Raw genomic sequence first — 17,171 nt, 5'->3', positions numbered from 1 at the left:
TGTAACCATGTCGGGAATCGAACCCGGGTCTTCGGCGTGACGAGCGAACGCTTCAACCACTGGGCTACGGTAGACCGCCCCTCCCCGCTTGAATTGCCGAACTGTTGGCATTACATTTGCAACATACCAACCACAATTTTGTATCTCGAATAAATGTATAAGACGCCATTCTCCAGATATTTACAATATTTTCCTAGTGAAAAAGATCTTTAATATCACACTGCAATATATAGATTGCGCAAGTTGACGACGCGCACAGAGAGTCGGGAAATAGCTTAAGGTAATACATATGTAGATTGCGTAATATATATGACGTCATTACTTCGTGTGCACAAAATAGGTCGTCTGCTAGACTAGCCGCGAGCAGGCACTGAACAGATGCATGCCGGTATGTCTGTTGTACCCAACCTATCTGACTTATCTTCAAAACTAATAGAAAATCACGTGGATACGCGCATGTACGTGTTCTAAACCGCAACAGTCCTCATAGAACCGGTAATCCCATGAAATAGCTGGGACAACGGAACAGCGCGGCTCGTGTATACGCCTACAAAGGGAATGACCAGACTGCTGTGTAAATTACGGAAATACAGAAAGATCAATGAAAGATCAATAATATAATTTTACCCTTACACCATTTTCACTCATAAACGGATTTACATAAGAGGTCAGGTTTGAAATATGTTAGGCTTTTAAGCATCACTTATTATTTAAGGAACGTTTTGTTAAATATTGAGAGCAACCATTGTAATTTATGGTTACAGACCGAGTTCTATTAGACACAGCATGTCAGAGGAACGAGGAAAGGTATGTATGTAGTTCTGCTTTTTGTTTTGGTATGATAATTACGTTTAAGATACGACCTGTGTTATACGGTGTATTTCACCCAAGGGCATTCGTATTGACATTTCCGTGAGTGGCTTAAGAGAGAGTTTGTATCTGGCTACTGCACTATTTATGATTCAATCAAAGGTGAGACGTAAATAAACAAGTGCCTCTCTGTCAGTTCGTGAGGTAACGCGGATTGGCATTGAACATGCACGCGCTCTACAGTACGTCAGTAGTACTGCCTACTAATAGAATACGGTACCGTACACTGATAGTGACTATCCTTACATATACTTGCATCCTCACATGATTTATCAAAATGTTAGACATTCAGAACGAGGATATGTCACTTAAAAATATAGAGTGAGTGAGTGGATTTGACGTCGCTTTTAGCAATATTCCAGAAATATCAAGGCAGGGGACACCAGAAATAATGGGCTTCACACATTGAACCTATGTGGGGAATAAAACCCGGCGGGTCTTCAGCACGATGACCAAACGCTCATCGAACGGAATTAGTTTAGCAAACATTTATTTTTATGAGATAGTTAGGGATTTTCTCGGCTTATTGATACATTTTCGTTGTTTAGTTCCACCGACCTTTAAGTTCTAGTAACGATGCTAGATACTACGTCTGAACACAAAACAACAGTACTAATCCTTCAGCAGGTTTTGATTACACCTGTGATAACGTTTCCGTCTCTAAAACTGTTAACTATATTCTAAATGTATTTTTCTTCATCGTTGCACTGAGGCACATCTACATATGAGTACAAAATAAAAACATACAACAAGGTTCGGGAAGCAAACCTGTAAAGGGCCTCAGCGATGACTCATACGATCACAAGAGTTGTCGTTCGTGTATGTGGAGGGAGTAGTGTTAATACAACAGTTTATATGTCCTATTTCAATACTTTTACGCTCTTGACATTTTGAACAAAATGTTTCTTAAACTATACCTAAATTTTGTTGTTGTGCTAATGAAAAATAGTAGCTGTCATCGAATATGAAACAGTTTTATATTTGCAAAACAATTTCGAAAACTGACAGCTCCATTATAAAGTTGCGCATGCGTAAAACGAAGTAAATAAGAGTCGAAAATGGACGACGAAGTCCGTAGTGTTTCAAAGTGCACTGTAAGGATTTTGTTGCTATTTTGTGGGTTACATAAACATCTACACTCTATGCATGCTCTTTGCAATCTTAATAACCATGAGTCAGTTGGTTAGTTGTCAGTAATGCACCATAATCTGACAAGTTGGCTTTGCACCTTCTGGCCATATTTCCACCCCTCCCCCTTTGGTTGTGGCGATTGTACTGTTCTATTTGTTTGTTTACAAAGTGTCAGCACGGTATTGTCGCATTCTTACTGCCTATACCATGATATTTAGTGAAGGGCAAGTTCATGACGATTATTTCTTAAGTGCTTGCTAGTTTTTCCGCGTTCTAGTGCGCAATCAAGCTGAGAAGACACAACTAATGAACTACATATATGCCTGTCGGTAATGTCGGTAATATGTGGGAGATGATATTTAAGTGGCATTATGGATAGCAAGATGGACGAGTATCAGATAATGATTTAACAATGGTAGATCCTTTTTGCATTTCGCCATTAATTGAACAACTGAAGGTGACAGATCATGGTGCTGTGGTGTACTAGGGACATGGCATCCGGCAATGTACATTTTACTTTCCAGAACATTTTCACCTTTTCATCATTTTTTATATGACACTGCTATATATATATGCAATGGTTGCAAATTTTAAAATCTAATGTTTTAGACATTTTGGAACTATCAGACAATGCAATCTGAAACAGTATGAAACCCTGTTGTGAATGAATGTGTAACTAGATTTAATATTTCAACTTTTATCTGTGTTTGTGTTTCATCAGATATAATTTGTGGCTATATGTCTGTTAATAGGATCATTATGTTGATGAATTTTAGGAAAAGAACTATAACCCTTACATACATGGATATTAGTTTTCAAAGAATTTGCCGCATTAAAAGTTGGTGTTTTTTTAATACTTTGATACCATATCTCTCTGCGTTCATTTGTGATGGCACCTCCATATGAGGTCATGTTATGTGAATCCAGAGTGACCTTTGAAAGTCCAATCTAAATGAAGGATGCATGGGTTCTTGAGCCAATCAGATGCCAGCTTTCTAAAACAATTTTCTTAATACCTCTATTGTGGGGACACTAATATGACTTTGATGGTACGTCCTTTTGGGTGTAGAGACGACGGAGCTCAGAAATGACAGGGTGTATGCAATATCCACAACCATATGGAGTCTAATACTGCAGATTTCATTATGTACATTTAGGAAAATTCGCTTAAACTCTGTTTCAAGATACAGAAATCAGCTATGCAGGTCTGAATGCTGCTCTCACTCATAGTATACTCGTACTGAAAATGGCGCTGATGGCGCTGATTGGATGATAAGTAAGTTGACCTGATGTTAGTATCAAATCGGAGTAAAAGATCAGATTATAATGAGATTGTCTAAGGATTATTTGGATGCAATGCAAGAACAATAAAGGAATTTTGTTTACACCGCAAGTACCAGCCATATGTCTCATGATCTAAATATTACCAGAAACAGTCATTTGTATTTTGGTTTTAAACATGATAAAATCTAAACAAGATACCTGTATAGTTTGTACAAGTTTGTCAACAGTTTGAATTTTGTTCCATATGAGCATGATAAGTATCAAATGTCAAATCCATGTGTTGTTCATACACACAGCGTGTTGTCATGATTATGAGTAAATTAGTTTTTATTTAGATAATTATGCCAATTGGTTCGCAGAACATACTGCTTTCAGGGATAGAACTTGGCACTGACCTGCTAGGCTGTACCAGTTTTGTACATGTTAAAGGTTACCTTTTGATATTCTGGAGGAAAACTGAAATTGGAGATGGAGATAAGATATTTTTTCAGCTACAGCTGCAAAACCAGATATCTAAAAAAAATTAAAACTATGCACCGAAACATATTTTTGCCAAGTATAACCTTGCAACCATGTTGTTTTTGTAGCAGAGAATTCATTTTTTAACAGTCGTAAGCATAAATAATTTTGTCAAGCATTTTCTGGGACAATTTATTTTGGGGACATTGCTACACATGTATATCTTTGCCTGTTCGGGCAAGTCGACCCTCTTGGTTTATTTCTACCCCTGATTTTCTTTCTGTTCATATTGATTCTAGCCACTTGAGTTGGCTTGTCCATTGTGTTAATTTTTGTCAGGTTACTCCTAACACAACTGTTTTTATAAGAGGAAAACTATTAAACCATTTGAAGTCTTCAAACAAGTTGTTTCATTTCCTCCAAAATGTATTCATATTATTTTGCAGGGATTTTGTTTTGTAAATTTCCAAAGGACATTTTTCATGATTTTAGCAAATTTTGATTGAACATTATTCTATCATGTCTATACCAGCACCAAATTGAGAAAATCTTTTGGATATATTGAATAACAATCGAGCAATGCCCTAGAAAATTGACTGATCTGAAATCCTGCATTGTAACACTTGATATAGCCAGGGACTGAGGTAATTGTCCCTTCTAAACTACACATGACCTTTCATATCTGAGCAACTTCTGATGCTATATTTCTCATACCTGACCCCAAGTTTTTGTCCAATCTGTATTCAGATTAGTCTGAAGTTGTGTAATATTGTAGTTCATATCTTACATGGACATAGGCTGCATAGTAGTAGTGGTATAATGATACGGTAATATGGTATTGATATTGATTTACAACCTCTGTATCGCAACACATACAATACATTGTATTTAAAAAGAACCCCTTAAAAATGTAAAAAAATATCATGAAAATAACAGACAGTTCAACAACCACCTTATGCACATTCTGTAGTATTTCCCGGTCGGCTAAACATAATATAACATTCACAGTGCCCTCTAGCTTATCAATCCCAGATGAATTCTCCGGTAATATGATAAAAATTCTGCAGTAAAATTACCAAACTTCTGTGACTAAAATTGCACAATTCTGCTGTAAAAACATAACTATTTCTCGTTCAATAGTTTATGCAAACTCATATTTTTCTTTAAAAAATTTAATCTTTTGCATCTAGACATAACATTGTGCAAATAAATAGTCATAATGTAACTTATGTTCATGGTTACATGTGAACATAGTTTATGTAATCATTATCATGATTATACCACAAGAACATTTAAAAGTGAGAATTTCTTTTTCAATATTGTTTATTGTAGGATTCATATTTTGTATGTTTGAATTGCATGCTAAATATCTGGGCATTAATCGAGTGCAAAATTGACCAAGAAAGGTGATTTCTGTGACTTTTCTGCTATTCTGCGGTAAGTTACATTTTCTGCAAATCTTTCCACAATCGCGTAATCTCAGAATCTCAGGGCTATATGTTTCAGCCCTACAATATCCCATTGGGATATGAATTGTATCTCAGCTATAGTATTGGGATACATATCTTACCGTGATCCCACCTTATCGTTACACCTCTATTCCACAGGGATGCAATTCAACGGTTACTAACCCGTACAATCATAACATAGAAGGGACAAGGTGCTGTTTGAATTACCAAATTAGGATTCCTAATGGACCCAAGTTCCTGTTTATGTCACATTGACATGTTTTTATTCTCTAAACCGGCTTTCTGCTTTTGTTGCAGGAAAACGAACAGTAATTGACTTGATGATGGGCAACTACTGAAATGCCCTGTTAGCAGTATCAGGATTGCCTGTCAGTCTATAGAACCACCAGCACTAGCAGCAGCAGCCATGAGTGTGTTACACGACCTTCTCGAGCTGGGACAGCACCTCCGACAAGAGAGACTCTTTGTTGGCATGGAGCGAGAACAGCTTCAAAAACTGTACGAAGAAGTACGCAAAATTGGCGAAGACCTGTTTCATGCTTCGTGGATTTCAAGGCAACAAAAACTGAATCTGGACCACCTGCAGGCTATGGGCCATGATGTTCCTTCAGAGGAAATCTGCGCCAAAAATAACCAGCTCGAGAGTGTCAATTTTCAGGATAGTTATAAGGTTCTCGGACACCATGATTCAAAGTATGGCGACTTGTTTAAATATCTGCATGAAAACCCGATCCTCCTAGCCCACTGTGTCTGTACACTAGAGAAGGTGAACATCATAACCACTGGTAAAGTAATTGGTAGCATCATGTCAGCCATATACGGGAATTGTGTCGTACAAGAAGATGAGCACCATGTGTTACAGCTACTCAAGACGCTGATCGATGTTCAGCTTGGTGGTCATGACAACCCAAGAAGACTGATTAGACGAGGGAACTGTGCATTCAGCCTCATCTTCAAGCAGCTGAGTGATATGTTGTTCTCGACCCGTCTCTTTCTCACAGCCGCTCTTCATGACCCGGTTATGAGACTTTTGATGGAAGACGAATGGTTCTATGATATTGATCCAGACAAAGCTTTGGTTCGTTTTCCACCAAAAGAGAGACAGAAGAGGTTTGGTGAACCAGGCAGTGATGACTACAAATCGAAAGTTCAGAATTACCGTAAATTTATTGTTGACAAGTTAGTGCTGTTGTGTACACGGTTCATCAACTCTATCAAGAGCAACATCCATTGCTTCCCTGCCAGCATCAGTTGGATTGTGGCACAGGTGTTCCAGACACTCACCAAGGGGAACAAACTCCCGACAGGTGAAGTGCGAGCTACATGTGCCGATCTTATTTTTGCCCTATTTATTTGTCCGGCTATATGTGATCCTGAGCCGTATGGTATCACATCCGATGTCCCGATCAGCCACATCGCACGACACAACCTGATGCAGATGGCCCAGATCGTCCAGGTTCTTGCCATTTCACAGTGGGATGAGATTGATCCTAAACTGCGGGACTTGTACGGAAGGTTTGAGAAGGTGAGTGTTTCATGCGGTGCCATTCACTTACTATTGTCTAGTTTCTGAAACATTTCTCTCTGGACAGAGACTGAATATTCTGTATGATAATTTGTTTTTACATCAAATATGACTATCGATAAGTTGATAAGGAGTGAATGGGATGAACAAACGGTGAAAATCCTGTCAGATCATGTCATGAACAACCCTGCCTGTGGCAGAGTCCGAGTGTCTACTATTGTATGTTGGTTTTCTTTGTTTTCCCTCAATAACGTAAGCGTCCCTTTGATTTTATGCATGCATTTTATATTGTGTTAGATACTGGTTTATGACTGTTAATGGAATGACAGGAATATACCTAGCAAGCATTTTAGAATGTACAACTGATGTGATATTTGCCGTGTCTACTATCCTCAAAATGCCCATTAAGCATGGTAGGATATGGCATTTATTTCTCTCTGTCAAGACTATTCCTAAACATGCTAAATCAGCTGAAGGACCATTTCAAACAATGAAGAGGGATATATCACTGATATGACAGTTTTTTCCCTGTGTCTAGACTATCCCTATCAAACAGTGAAGGCTATGTGATGTATATACAACTGACATGACAGTTATTTCCCTGTGCCTTGACAATCCCAATCAAACAATGTACTTAGTGTACATGGTGTAGGCTATGTGATGTATATACAACGAGCATGACAGTTATTTCCCTGTGCCTTGACAATCCCAATCAAACAATGTAGGCTATGTGATGTATATACAACTGACATGACAGTTATTTCCCTGTGCGTTGACAATCCCAATCAAACAATGTAGGCTATGTGATGTATATACAACTGTCATGACAGTTATTTCCCTCTGTCTAGACTATCCCTATCAAACAATGTACTTAGTGTACATGGTGTAGGCTATGTGATGTATATACAACGAACATGACAGTTATTTGCCAGTGTCTAGACTATCCCTATCAAACAATGTACTTAGTGTACATGGTGTAGGCTATGTGATGTATATACAACGAGCATGACAGTTATTTCCCTGTGCCTTGACAATCCCAATCAAACAATGTAGGCTATGTGATGTATATACAACTGACATGACAGTTATTTCCCTGTGTCTTGACAATCCCTATCCAACATTGTACTAGGTGCACGCTATGTAATGTATATACAGTCGTGCCTCGTTTATACGGACACTTGTGTCATTTCACAATGCGTCCGTATAAACGAATTTCCATATAACTGAAACCAGCTTCTTACTGGAAGAGTTACTTCCCTTCAATTATGCAACTCATGACAGATGAAAGAGCAAACAGACACATCCACTCAATCTTTATTCACCAATTGTTGATTTTCCTATGGTATGTCCAAATTCAGTGCCATAATGCTTACTGATGGTTTCTAAACTTGCTGACGGGTGTTTTTTCCTTAAACAGACAAATTTCCCTTTTTTCGCGTGCTGTAACTGCGTGTCGCTTACGTTTCGCTGGTTGACAGGCCATACTTACACAACTTTGACCTCTGACCTCCACAGATGCCATATTTATCAAAGGGGATTACATGTACAATAAACAAGCTCGTCTCAAACGTAACTCAGTGTCACTTGGTTAATTGGCTTCTCACGAATCAAAGGATTACCACCAGCGGAAGTGTATTGTCCGGATAAGTGAGATAATTTTGTGTGCATTTCAGTGTTTTGTGTATGAAAATGACCGTCCGGTTCCGGAAACTGAATTTCCGTATATACGGGTAAATTTATATAGTAATTATTTCGTTTTGAATGAAAATCGTCCAGGAACCGAGGTTTCCGGATATCTGAAGTCCGTATAAGCGGAGCATGACTGTACAACTGACATGACAGTTATTTCCCTGGATATGACATTTATTTCTCTCTGTCAAGACTATTTCTAAACATGCTAAACTAGCTGAAGGACCATTTTAAACACTGAAGAGGGATATATCACTGATATGACAGCTATTTCCCTGTGTCTAGACTATCCCTATCAAACAATGTAGGCTATGTGATGTATATACAACTGACATGACACTTATTTCCCTGTGTCTTGACAATCCCAATCAAACAATGTAGGCTATGTGATGTATATATAACTGACATAACAGTTATTTCCCTGTGTCTTGACAATCCCTATCAAACAATGTAGGCTATGTGACGTATATACAACTTACATGACAGTTATTTGCCTGTGTCTAGACTATCCCTATCAAACAATGTAGGCTATGTGATGTATATACAACTGACATGACAGTTATTTCCCTGTGTCTTGACAATCCCAGTCAAACAATGTAGGCTATGTGACTTATATACAACTGAAATGACAGTTATTTCCGTCTGTCTAGACTATCCCTATCAAACAGTGTACTTAGTGTACATGGTGTAGGCTATGTGATGTATATACAACGAGCATAACAGTTATTTGCCAGTGTCTAGACTATCCCAATCAAACAATGTAGGCTATGTGATGTATATACAACTGACATGACACTTATTTCCCTGTGTCTTGACAATCCCAATCAAACAATGTAGGCTTTGTGATGTATATATAACTGACATGACAGTTATTTCCCTGTGTCTTGACAATCCCTATCAAACAATGTAGGCTATGTGACGTATATACAACTGACAAGACAGTTATTTCCCTGTGTCTTGACAATCCCAATCAAACAATGTAGGCTATGTGATGTATATACAACTGACATGACAATTATTTCCCTCTGTCTAGACTATCCCTATCAAACAATGTACTTAGTGTACATGGTGTAGGCTATATGATGTATATACAACGAGCATGACAGTTATTTGCCAGTGTCTAGACTATCCCTATCAAACAATGTACTTAGTGTACATGGTGTAGGCTATATGATGTATATACAACGAGCATGACAGTTATTTGCCAGTGTCTAGACTATCCCTATCAAACAATGTACTTAGTGTACATGGTATAGGCTATGTTATGTTTATACAACGAGCATGACAGTTATTTGCCTGTGTCTAGACTATCCCAATCAAACAATGTAGGCTATGTGATGTATAAATAACTGACATAACAGTTATTTCCCTGTGTCTTGACAATCCCTATCAAACAATGTAGGCTATGTGACGTATATACAACTTACATGACAGTTATTTGCCTGTGTCTAGACTATCCCTATCAAACAATGTAGGCTATGTGATGTATATACAACTGACATGACACTTATTTCCCTGTGTCTTGACAATCCCAGTCAAACAATGTAGGCTATGTGACTTATATACAACTGACATGACAGTTATTTCCGTCTGTCTAGACTATCCCTATCAAACAGTGTACTTAGTGTACATGGTGTAGGCTATGTGATGTATATACAACGAGCATAACAGTTATTTGCCAGTGTCTAGACTATCCCAATCAAACAATGTAGGCTATGTGATGTATATACAACTGACATGACACTTATTTCCCTGTGTCTTGACAATCCCAATCAAACAATGTAGGCTTTGTGATGTATATATAACTGACATGACAGTTATTTCCCTGTGTCTTGACAATCCCTATCAAACAATGTAGGCTATGTGACGTATATACAACTGACAAGACAGTTATTTCCCTGTGTCTTGACAATACCAATCAAACAATGTAGGCTATGTGATGTATATACAACTGACATGACAGTTATTTGCCTGTGTCTAGACTATCCCTATCAAACAATGTAGGCTATGTGATGTATATACAACTGTCATGACAGTTATTTCCCTCTGTCTAGACTATCCCAATCAAACAATGTAGGCTATGTAATGTATATACAACTGACATGACAGTTATTTGCCTGTGTCTAGACTATCCCTATCAAACAATGTACTTAGTGTACATGGTGTAGGCTATATGATGTATATACAACGAGCATGACAGTTATTTGCCTGTGTCTAGACTATCCCTATCAAACAATGTACTTAGTGTACATGGTATAGGCTATGTGATGTTTATACAACGAGCATGACAGTTATTTGCCTGTGTCTAGACTATCCCAATCAAACAATGTAGGCTATGTGATGTATAAATAACTGACATAACAGTTATTTCCCTGTGTCTTGACAATCCCTATCAAACAATGTAGGCTATGTGACGTATATACAACTTACATGACAGTTATTTGCCTGTGTCTAGACTATCCCTATCAAACAATGTAGGCTATGTGATGTATATACAACTGACATGACACTTATTTCCCTGTGTCTTGACAATCCCAGTCAAACAATGTAGGCTATGTGACTTATATACAACTGACATGACAGTTATTTGCCAGTGTCTAGACTATCCCTATCAAACAATGTACTTAGTGTACATGGTGTAGGCTATGTGATGTATATACAACGAGCATGACAGTTATTTCCCTGTGTCTTGACAATCCCAATCAAACAATGTAGGCTATGTAATGTATATACAACTGACATGACAGTTATTTGCCTGTGTCTAGACTATCCCCATCAAACAGTGAAGGCTATGTGATGTATATACATCTGATATGACAGTAATTTGCCTGTGTCTAGACTATCCTTATCAAACAGTGTAGGCTATGTGATGTATATACATCTGATATGACAGTTATTTGCCTGTGTCTAGTACTATCCCTATCAAATGATCAAACAGCGTACTTGGTAAAGGCAATGTGATGTATATACATCTGATATGACAGTTATTTGCCTGTGTCTAGTACTATCCCTATCAAATGATCAAACAGCGTACTTGGTAAAGGCAATGTGATGTATATACATCTGATATGACAGTTATTTGCCTGTGTCTAGACTATCCTTATCAAACAGTGTAGGCTATGTGATGTATATACATCTGATATGACAGTTATTTGCCTGTGTCTAGTACTATCCCTATCAAACAGCGTACTTGGTAAAGGCAATGTGATGTATATACATCTGATATGACAGTTATTTGCCTGTGTCTAGACGATCCCTATCAAATGTGTGTACAACTGATGTGACATTCACTTCTGTAGGGGTGCATGTCCTCCTTCCTGGACTGCCTGGTGGAGGGAGTGGGGGAGGAGGTTCCCATCATGGGGATCAGTCAGTTCCAGAACGCCGCCCGCTCCACCGTGCTCCTCACACATGCCCAGCTGAACATCCTGGTAAGAGAACGACTGCCTGCTTGTGTACGATTTGTTAGATTGTTTTGTGTTTATCGTTTTTATTTTGTGCATTTTATTCTCCAAGCCCAAACTTGGCTTTTTGCTTAAATATTTGGTACATTCTTGTGTTAACATGTACACTTTTATAGCTGAGCTTTCTTGACTGAACAGAATGTAACTAGACTCAACTAGTGTTAAGGTACACACTTTTATTAGCCGAGCTTACTAGACCCATCTCCCCGAGGCAAGGGAGTTAACTGACTGTAAAAGTCCGGTTTCCACCCTTGCCAAATTAAGCTGGAATTTCGTGGCTCGATCATACTGCCAGCAGTGGAGATTTCATGTTATGTCCCATCTATGTCCCTCCAAGTGATCTATCAAATTCCACCACTCATTTCGCTTGCATTTGCTTCAAACAATATTCAAGACAATCTGATCGATAATCAAGATCTTTATTGTAATAAATTGGGTCTTACCTCGCGAGGTGCATCAAATCACCTGAGCACCTGGATTAAAGACATGAAAATATTTGGACAATATCTATTGCTGCCCAGTTGACAGTACACATGCTCTGCAAATCCTGCAATAAATCAAAATCTGCATGACAGTTTACGAACCGGATTTCGATTTCGGTACGCGATTTTGATTGGACTATGCATAGACTCATTAGTCCAGCCAAAATGTAACTCCCTAATACCAGCCTAGTTCGGCAAGGGTGGAAACTGGACTTTTATAGTCAGTTAACTCCTTTGCCTCGGGAAGATGCGTCAGACCAGTCAACGGTTTCATATTTTTATGTATCTTGCCTTATCAATTATTAGGGTCGATACATATTCCAAGTTGTAATTTGGTTATTTTTAAGTATTGGAACAATGAATTGAGTTTAAGACAACCAGGAATTCAACACGTCTGGTTTAAAATAGTGTTAAATAAGTAACAGTTTGCTGTGATCAAGTCAACTGGGTTTGACTGTAGTTAAAGTGGTGCTAACAATGGAATAAAGCACCGTTTTCAGTGTTTAGACACAGTCGCTATTACACTGGTTCAAGACCAGAGAAAAGTTATAAGCATGTAAGCATCACAAATAGTAGTCATGGTAGTAATGTTGCATATACAACTAGTTAATAAAAATATATCTTATATTAGTTAGTTTTAGACCATGTTGTCATGGTTGTCTGCACCTCATTGACTGTTACATGTATGACATGTTTAACAGTTCATGCAATGAATCATGCTGTCATTGCTAATGGTGATTAATAAATTCTAGAAATGACTAATTTTCAACCCCAATGGTACCAGTTATGAATTGCCTCAGTGAGGTTTGTGTTTGTCCTGTTCCCTTCACTGTAACCACTGAACATGTTGTAATTGTTGTTGCTGTCTTCAGGTGAATTGTTTGCGGAATGCCAGCACCAGCCTCGATGACAAGGTACCAGGTCGCAAAGCGCTGCAGGAACTGCTTGTGTGTATGCCCTCTGACGTAGGTCAAGGTCATGACAACCACCTGTCAGCTCTTGGCACCTCCCCCCCAACCCCCACCCCGCCCGGCACTCCCAACAACCAGAAGAAACTCTTCAGAGGTAAGACCACAGGCTCCACCCACATCTTCTGACAGAAGGTGTACAGGTGGGAGTATTCTGCATTAGAATTGTTCTCTAGAAGGCCTTTACTTGTTTTAGGAGGTGGCTAAACTGATCACAAGTAATCAGGTGATTACTTGTACACGACGAGGTGGGACGTTGCTAATAGTAGCAATGACTGGTTTAACTTAGATATAACACAGGCCTGTTTGTATTGCTGGAATATTGCTGATTGCCATGCTGCACATTGAATAAGATATGATTGTCATGATTGTATCATGTGTATCTTACTAATTTTATGGGAAATGTTTTGTATTTCCTGACAAAATTCAGAGGGAGATCCAGGATTTTGAAAATTTGGGACGTCAATACATGAATACATGATCGAGGGACTGTCACATACTGACTTTTCAGGTTTTTGAAGAATGAATTGTGTGTTGAAGAAAAGAGATAGTTCATGTTTTAATGGATTTTTGTTTGACTCCTCAGGCTTGAAGAAGAAGAATTCCCAGGTGAATCTACAGGTGTCTGCTGAAGATGGGGATGCAACCGATGGGGACTCCAAGACAGGAGAGCCAATTGATGACATCCTGGTTATCTCCCTTGGAGTTGGAACAGACTGTCCAGGGATGATGGCTGAGAATAAGGTACCAAGTCAGTGAAGCATTAAGGCCATTGAGTTAACATTAGGACCCAAGGGACATCGTCCAATCAAATGTTTCTTTTCACTTCATAAACATTCCAGAAACTATCATAAAGAAGTTAATGTGTACACTGAAGTGTAACCATGACATACCAAACAAGTCCTGTATTGGATCAAGCGATGAATTATAATGCTAAGATTTGCAATAGTAAACAGTTGACAGGGGGTGTGGATTACGAGATTTACCGATACCACGATAATATGGAGCCCGCGATAATTTCATTAATGCAAAAAAATTGAAGTCAATTCTTAAATGACTTCTGACTTTTCCAGATTTTGTCGTGGGAGCAGGAGAATCGGCGTAGAAAGGTGAAATACAACACTGACATCAATGATGGCGGCCCTATTGAGATCCACGAGAAGAGGACACGGTTCTCTCTCTCACATGACCAGGAATCCATAGGTGAGCTACAAGAGCAGGCTTTTTCTTTATACTGGCAAGTCGGGTGGGTGTTACATGGGAAATATGATGTTAGTGCACTCTTGATGTTACTGGGGAAATATGATGTTGCTGCACTCTTGATCTCACTGGGGAAATATGATGTTGCTGCACTCTTGATCTCACTGGGGAAATATGATGTTGCTGCACTCTTGATCTCACTGGGGAAATATGATGTTAGTACACTCTTGATCTAACTGGGGAAATATGATGTTAGTGCACTCTTGATCTAACTGGGGAAATATGATGTTAGTACACTCTTGATCTTACTGGGGAAATATGATGTTAGTACACTCTTGATCTAACTGGGGAAATATGATGTTAGTACACTCTTGATCTAACTGGGGAAATATGATGTTAGTACACCCTTGATCTCACTGGGGAAATATGATGTCAGTGCACTTTTTATCTTACTGGGCAAATACAACTTCTGTACACTCTTTATGTGACGAGGAAATAGGACATTAGTGCTTGGACCCTGAGATGTATCAGCTGTGATGTGAACATTCTATGTGAATACGATAGTAAGCAACTAATACATTTGGATTACAAGGCGAAATAGTCCCCAGCATCTTATGCACATTAAATTGACCACCATGGGTAGTGTGGTTATTGACCTTGACCTGTGTAGGCTGAAGTTCTTGCTATCAACCACTTGTGGATGTGCAGTATTTTAAATTTAAGAAAGTCAAGGGGAACTTATCATAACTATAATGTTAAGTATTAAAAATTTAAGGGATCCCTCCATTAAATATCTAAAGCAGAAATAATTAAGGGCCTATGGCCTCCTTTTAGTTTCCTTTAGTGAACTCCATGTCAGGTAGTATTCATCCAGATTCATTTCGTTATTAGAAACATTGTATGTAGTATTCTGTTGTTTCTGTAGCATAGTTTTTGTTATATTTTACATTCTTTGCTTATTATTTGATAATATTTTGTGATGGTGAGAGCTATAAGTTTCTGCAGGCAATACCAGCGACTATCAGGAAGCAATATCCGAGGCGGCCTCCAGCCATTCCGTGGACATGGAGAATGACAACGACAACCTATCCGACATGATGTCCGCTGATGTGAGTGGGCGTGGCTCTCCGAGCATCAGTGGGCGGGACACTCCCCTGTCCCAGGCAGGGAGTGTGGAGGAGAGAGCTCCTGCTGAGTTTGCTGTCCCTGTCCCAGAAACTGTACAGAAGCAGAACCGTGTGGATGTGACGGAGAGATTTGGCAAGTTTGAGATCAAGGCAGAGCTGGAAAGTAAGTTCGAGGCAATCAGATCTATTGTCAGATTGTCAGGATCTTTATTTTCTGATTTTCTGTGGACGATAACCATGATAACTGTATTATTAGCCAGAGTGTTAATTTCATTGGTTTCATGTAAATCTTTCAGTGGTCTAGTCTTTATGAATGGCTTATTGTTATGTTATTCTTGAAGGAGACGAAACCAAGTCAACGGTGAGTGACACCTGGAGCACCGATGTTCTGGCAAGTGACTCAGAGCCTCCAGAGCAGAACCAGCTGGAACGCCTTGAGGAAGTCGCGGAGGAGATGGGGAGGCCACCACCATTCCTGTTAGCACCACGAGACGCCGATTCAGATAATGCATTTGTGAGTATTGTTGTGAGAATATTGACAAGGTGGCATGTAATATTTGTGTTCAGATTAAGAATGAAAGTCAAGACGTCTCTGTCCTTACCTATTCTTAAAACATTAGGATGAAGGAGGTCACTCCCTTTGCACACTATATACAAGGCAAGAGAAAAAATAATACCTAACAAACACACATTCCTTAATTACAACTTTACAGTGTAAATACAAGTATTTTCCCACTAAATGTGTTAACATACTGAACAGTTATCAAAGTTTGGTTGGTTTCTGTCTTATCCTATTGTTAAAGATTAATAGTTTAGAAGACTTGAAATAAAACATTATAAAACCACACACTACTGTATGAAAGACTTGAGAAGGCTATTATTTGTTCTCTCCAACCAGCCCCCAAGTTTGTCCGAGATGTCTGAGACCGCTAGTGATGCATGGAGCACAGATGTCCTGGCCAGTGACACGGATGAGAAACAGTCAGAGTTGTTGACAGACCTTGATCAGGTAGTTACAGTAGGTGTAGGGAACATAGTACTTGTTGCTTTTGTTATCCATAGTTGAGGGGAATATAGTTTTTCTAGCCTGTTGACAGTAGTTGTAAGGAACATCATACTTTCAGTAATTGTAACCAGTAGTTGAAGGTAACTTGGTACTTGATAGCAGTAGTTGTGTGGAACATAGTTTTTCTAGCCTTCATTAGCATAAGTTGGAAGGAACTTAGTACATCTAGCCTGTACAGGCAGAAGTTGTAGGGAACAGTACTTCTAGTCTGCAATAATACATCCTTGATATCACCGGTATATTGTAGACAGACATAAAACAGAAAACAAACTTTAAAATATCATACACAAACTTACAAAATGGAATAACAGGAAAGTGTTATAACTCCTGCCTCCACTATGTCTTTGTAGGATGACATCAGCATGAGCTCTGTGATGGAGCGATCGGACAACCTTGATGACCAGAGTCTGGAGGACACACCCCTTGCTTCAGGTGAG

The 17,171-nt window shown here is 38.8% G+C and overlaps 1 protein-coding gene across 2 annotated transcripts in view; it reads left to right on the top strand.

The window, feature by feature from the left end:
* Nucleotides 1-1,900: 1,900 nt before the first annotated feature.
* The window catches only part of LOC124142457 (GTPase-activating protein and VPS9 domain-containing protein 1-like), a 38,645-nt gene continuing 23,374 nt past the window's right edge, over nt 1,901-17,171 (top strand). Inside the window, exons 1-10 of one of the 2 annotated variants that reach the window (XM_046510931.2) lie at nt 1,901-1,964; nt 5,511-6,738; nt 11,727-11,858; nt 13,246-13,438; nt 13,928-14,085; nt 14,415-14,544; nt 15,547-15,831; nt 16,010-16,182; nt 16,567-16,677; nt 17,085-17,166. In XM_046510931.2, the coding sequence (XP_046366887.1) occupies nt 5,620-6,738; nt 11,727-11,858; nt 13,246-13,438; nt 13,928-14,085; nt 14,415-14,544; nt 15,547-15,831; nt 16,010-16,182; nt 16,567-16,677; nt 17,085-17,166 (2,383 nt within the window). In that variant the 5' untranslated portion in view covers nt 1,901-1,964; nt 5,511-5,619. Of the gene's footprint in view, nt 1,965-5,510; nt 6,739-11,726; nt 11,859-13,245; nt 13,439-13,927; nt 14,086-14,414; nt 14,545-15,537; nt 15,832-16,009; nt 16,183-16,566; nt 16,678-17,084; nt 17,167-17,171 lie in introns of both variants that reach the window. The other variant, XM_046510930.2, reaches the window with a different exon arrangement.

The sequence above is a fragment of the Haliotis rufescens genome, unplaced genomic scaffold (assembly GCF_023055435.1).
Source record: "Haliotis rufescens isolate VD_foot unplaced genomic scaffold, xgHalRufe1.0.p SCAF_8, whole genome shotgun sequence".
Taxonomy (NCBI): Eukaryota; Metazoa; Mollusca; class Gastropoda; order Lepetellida; family Haliotidae; genus Haliotis; species Haliotis rufescens.
The sequence above is the reverse complement of the archived record's forward strand: the minus strand, read 5'-3'. Positions and strand labels throughout refer to the sequence as shown.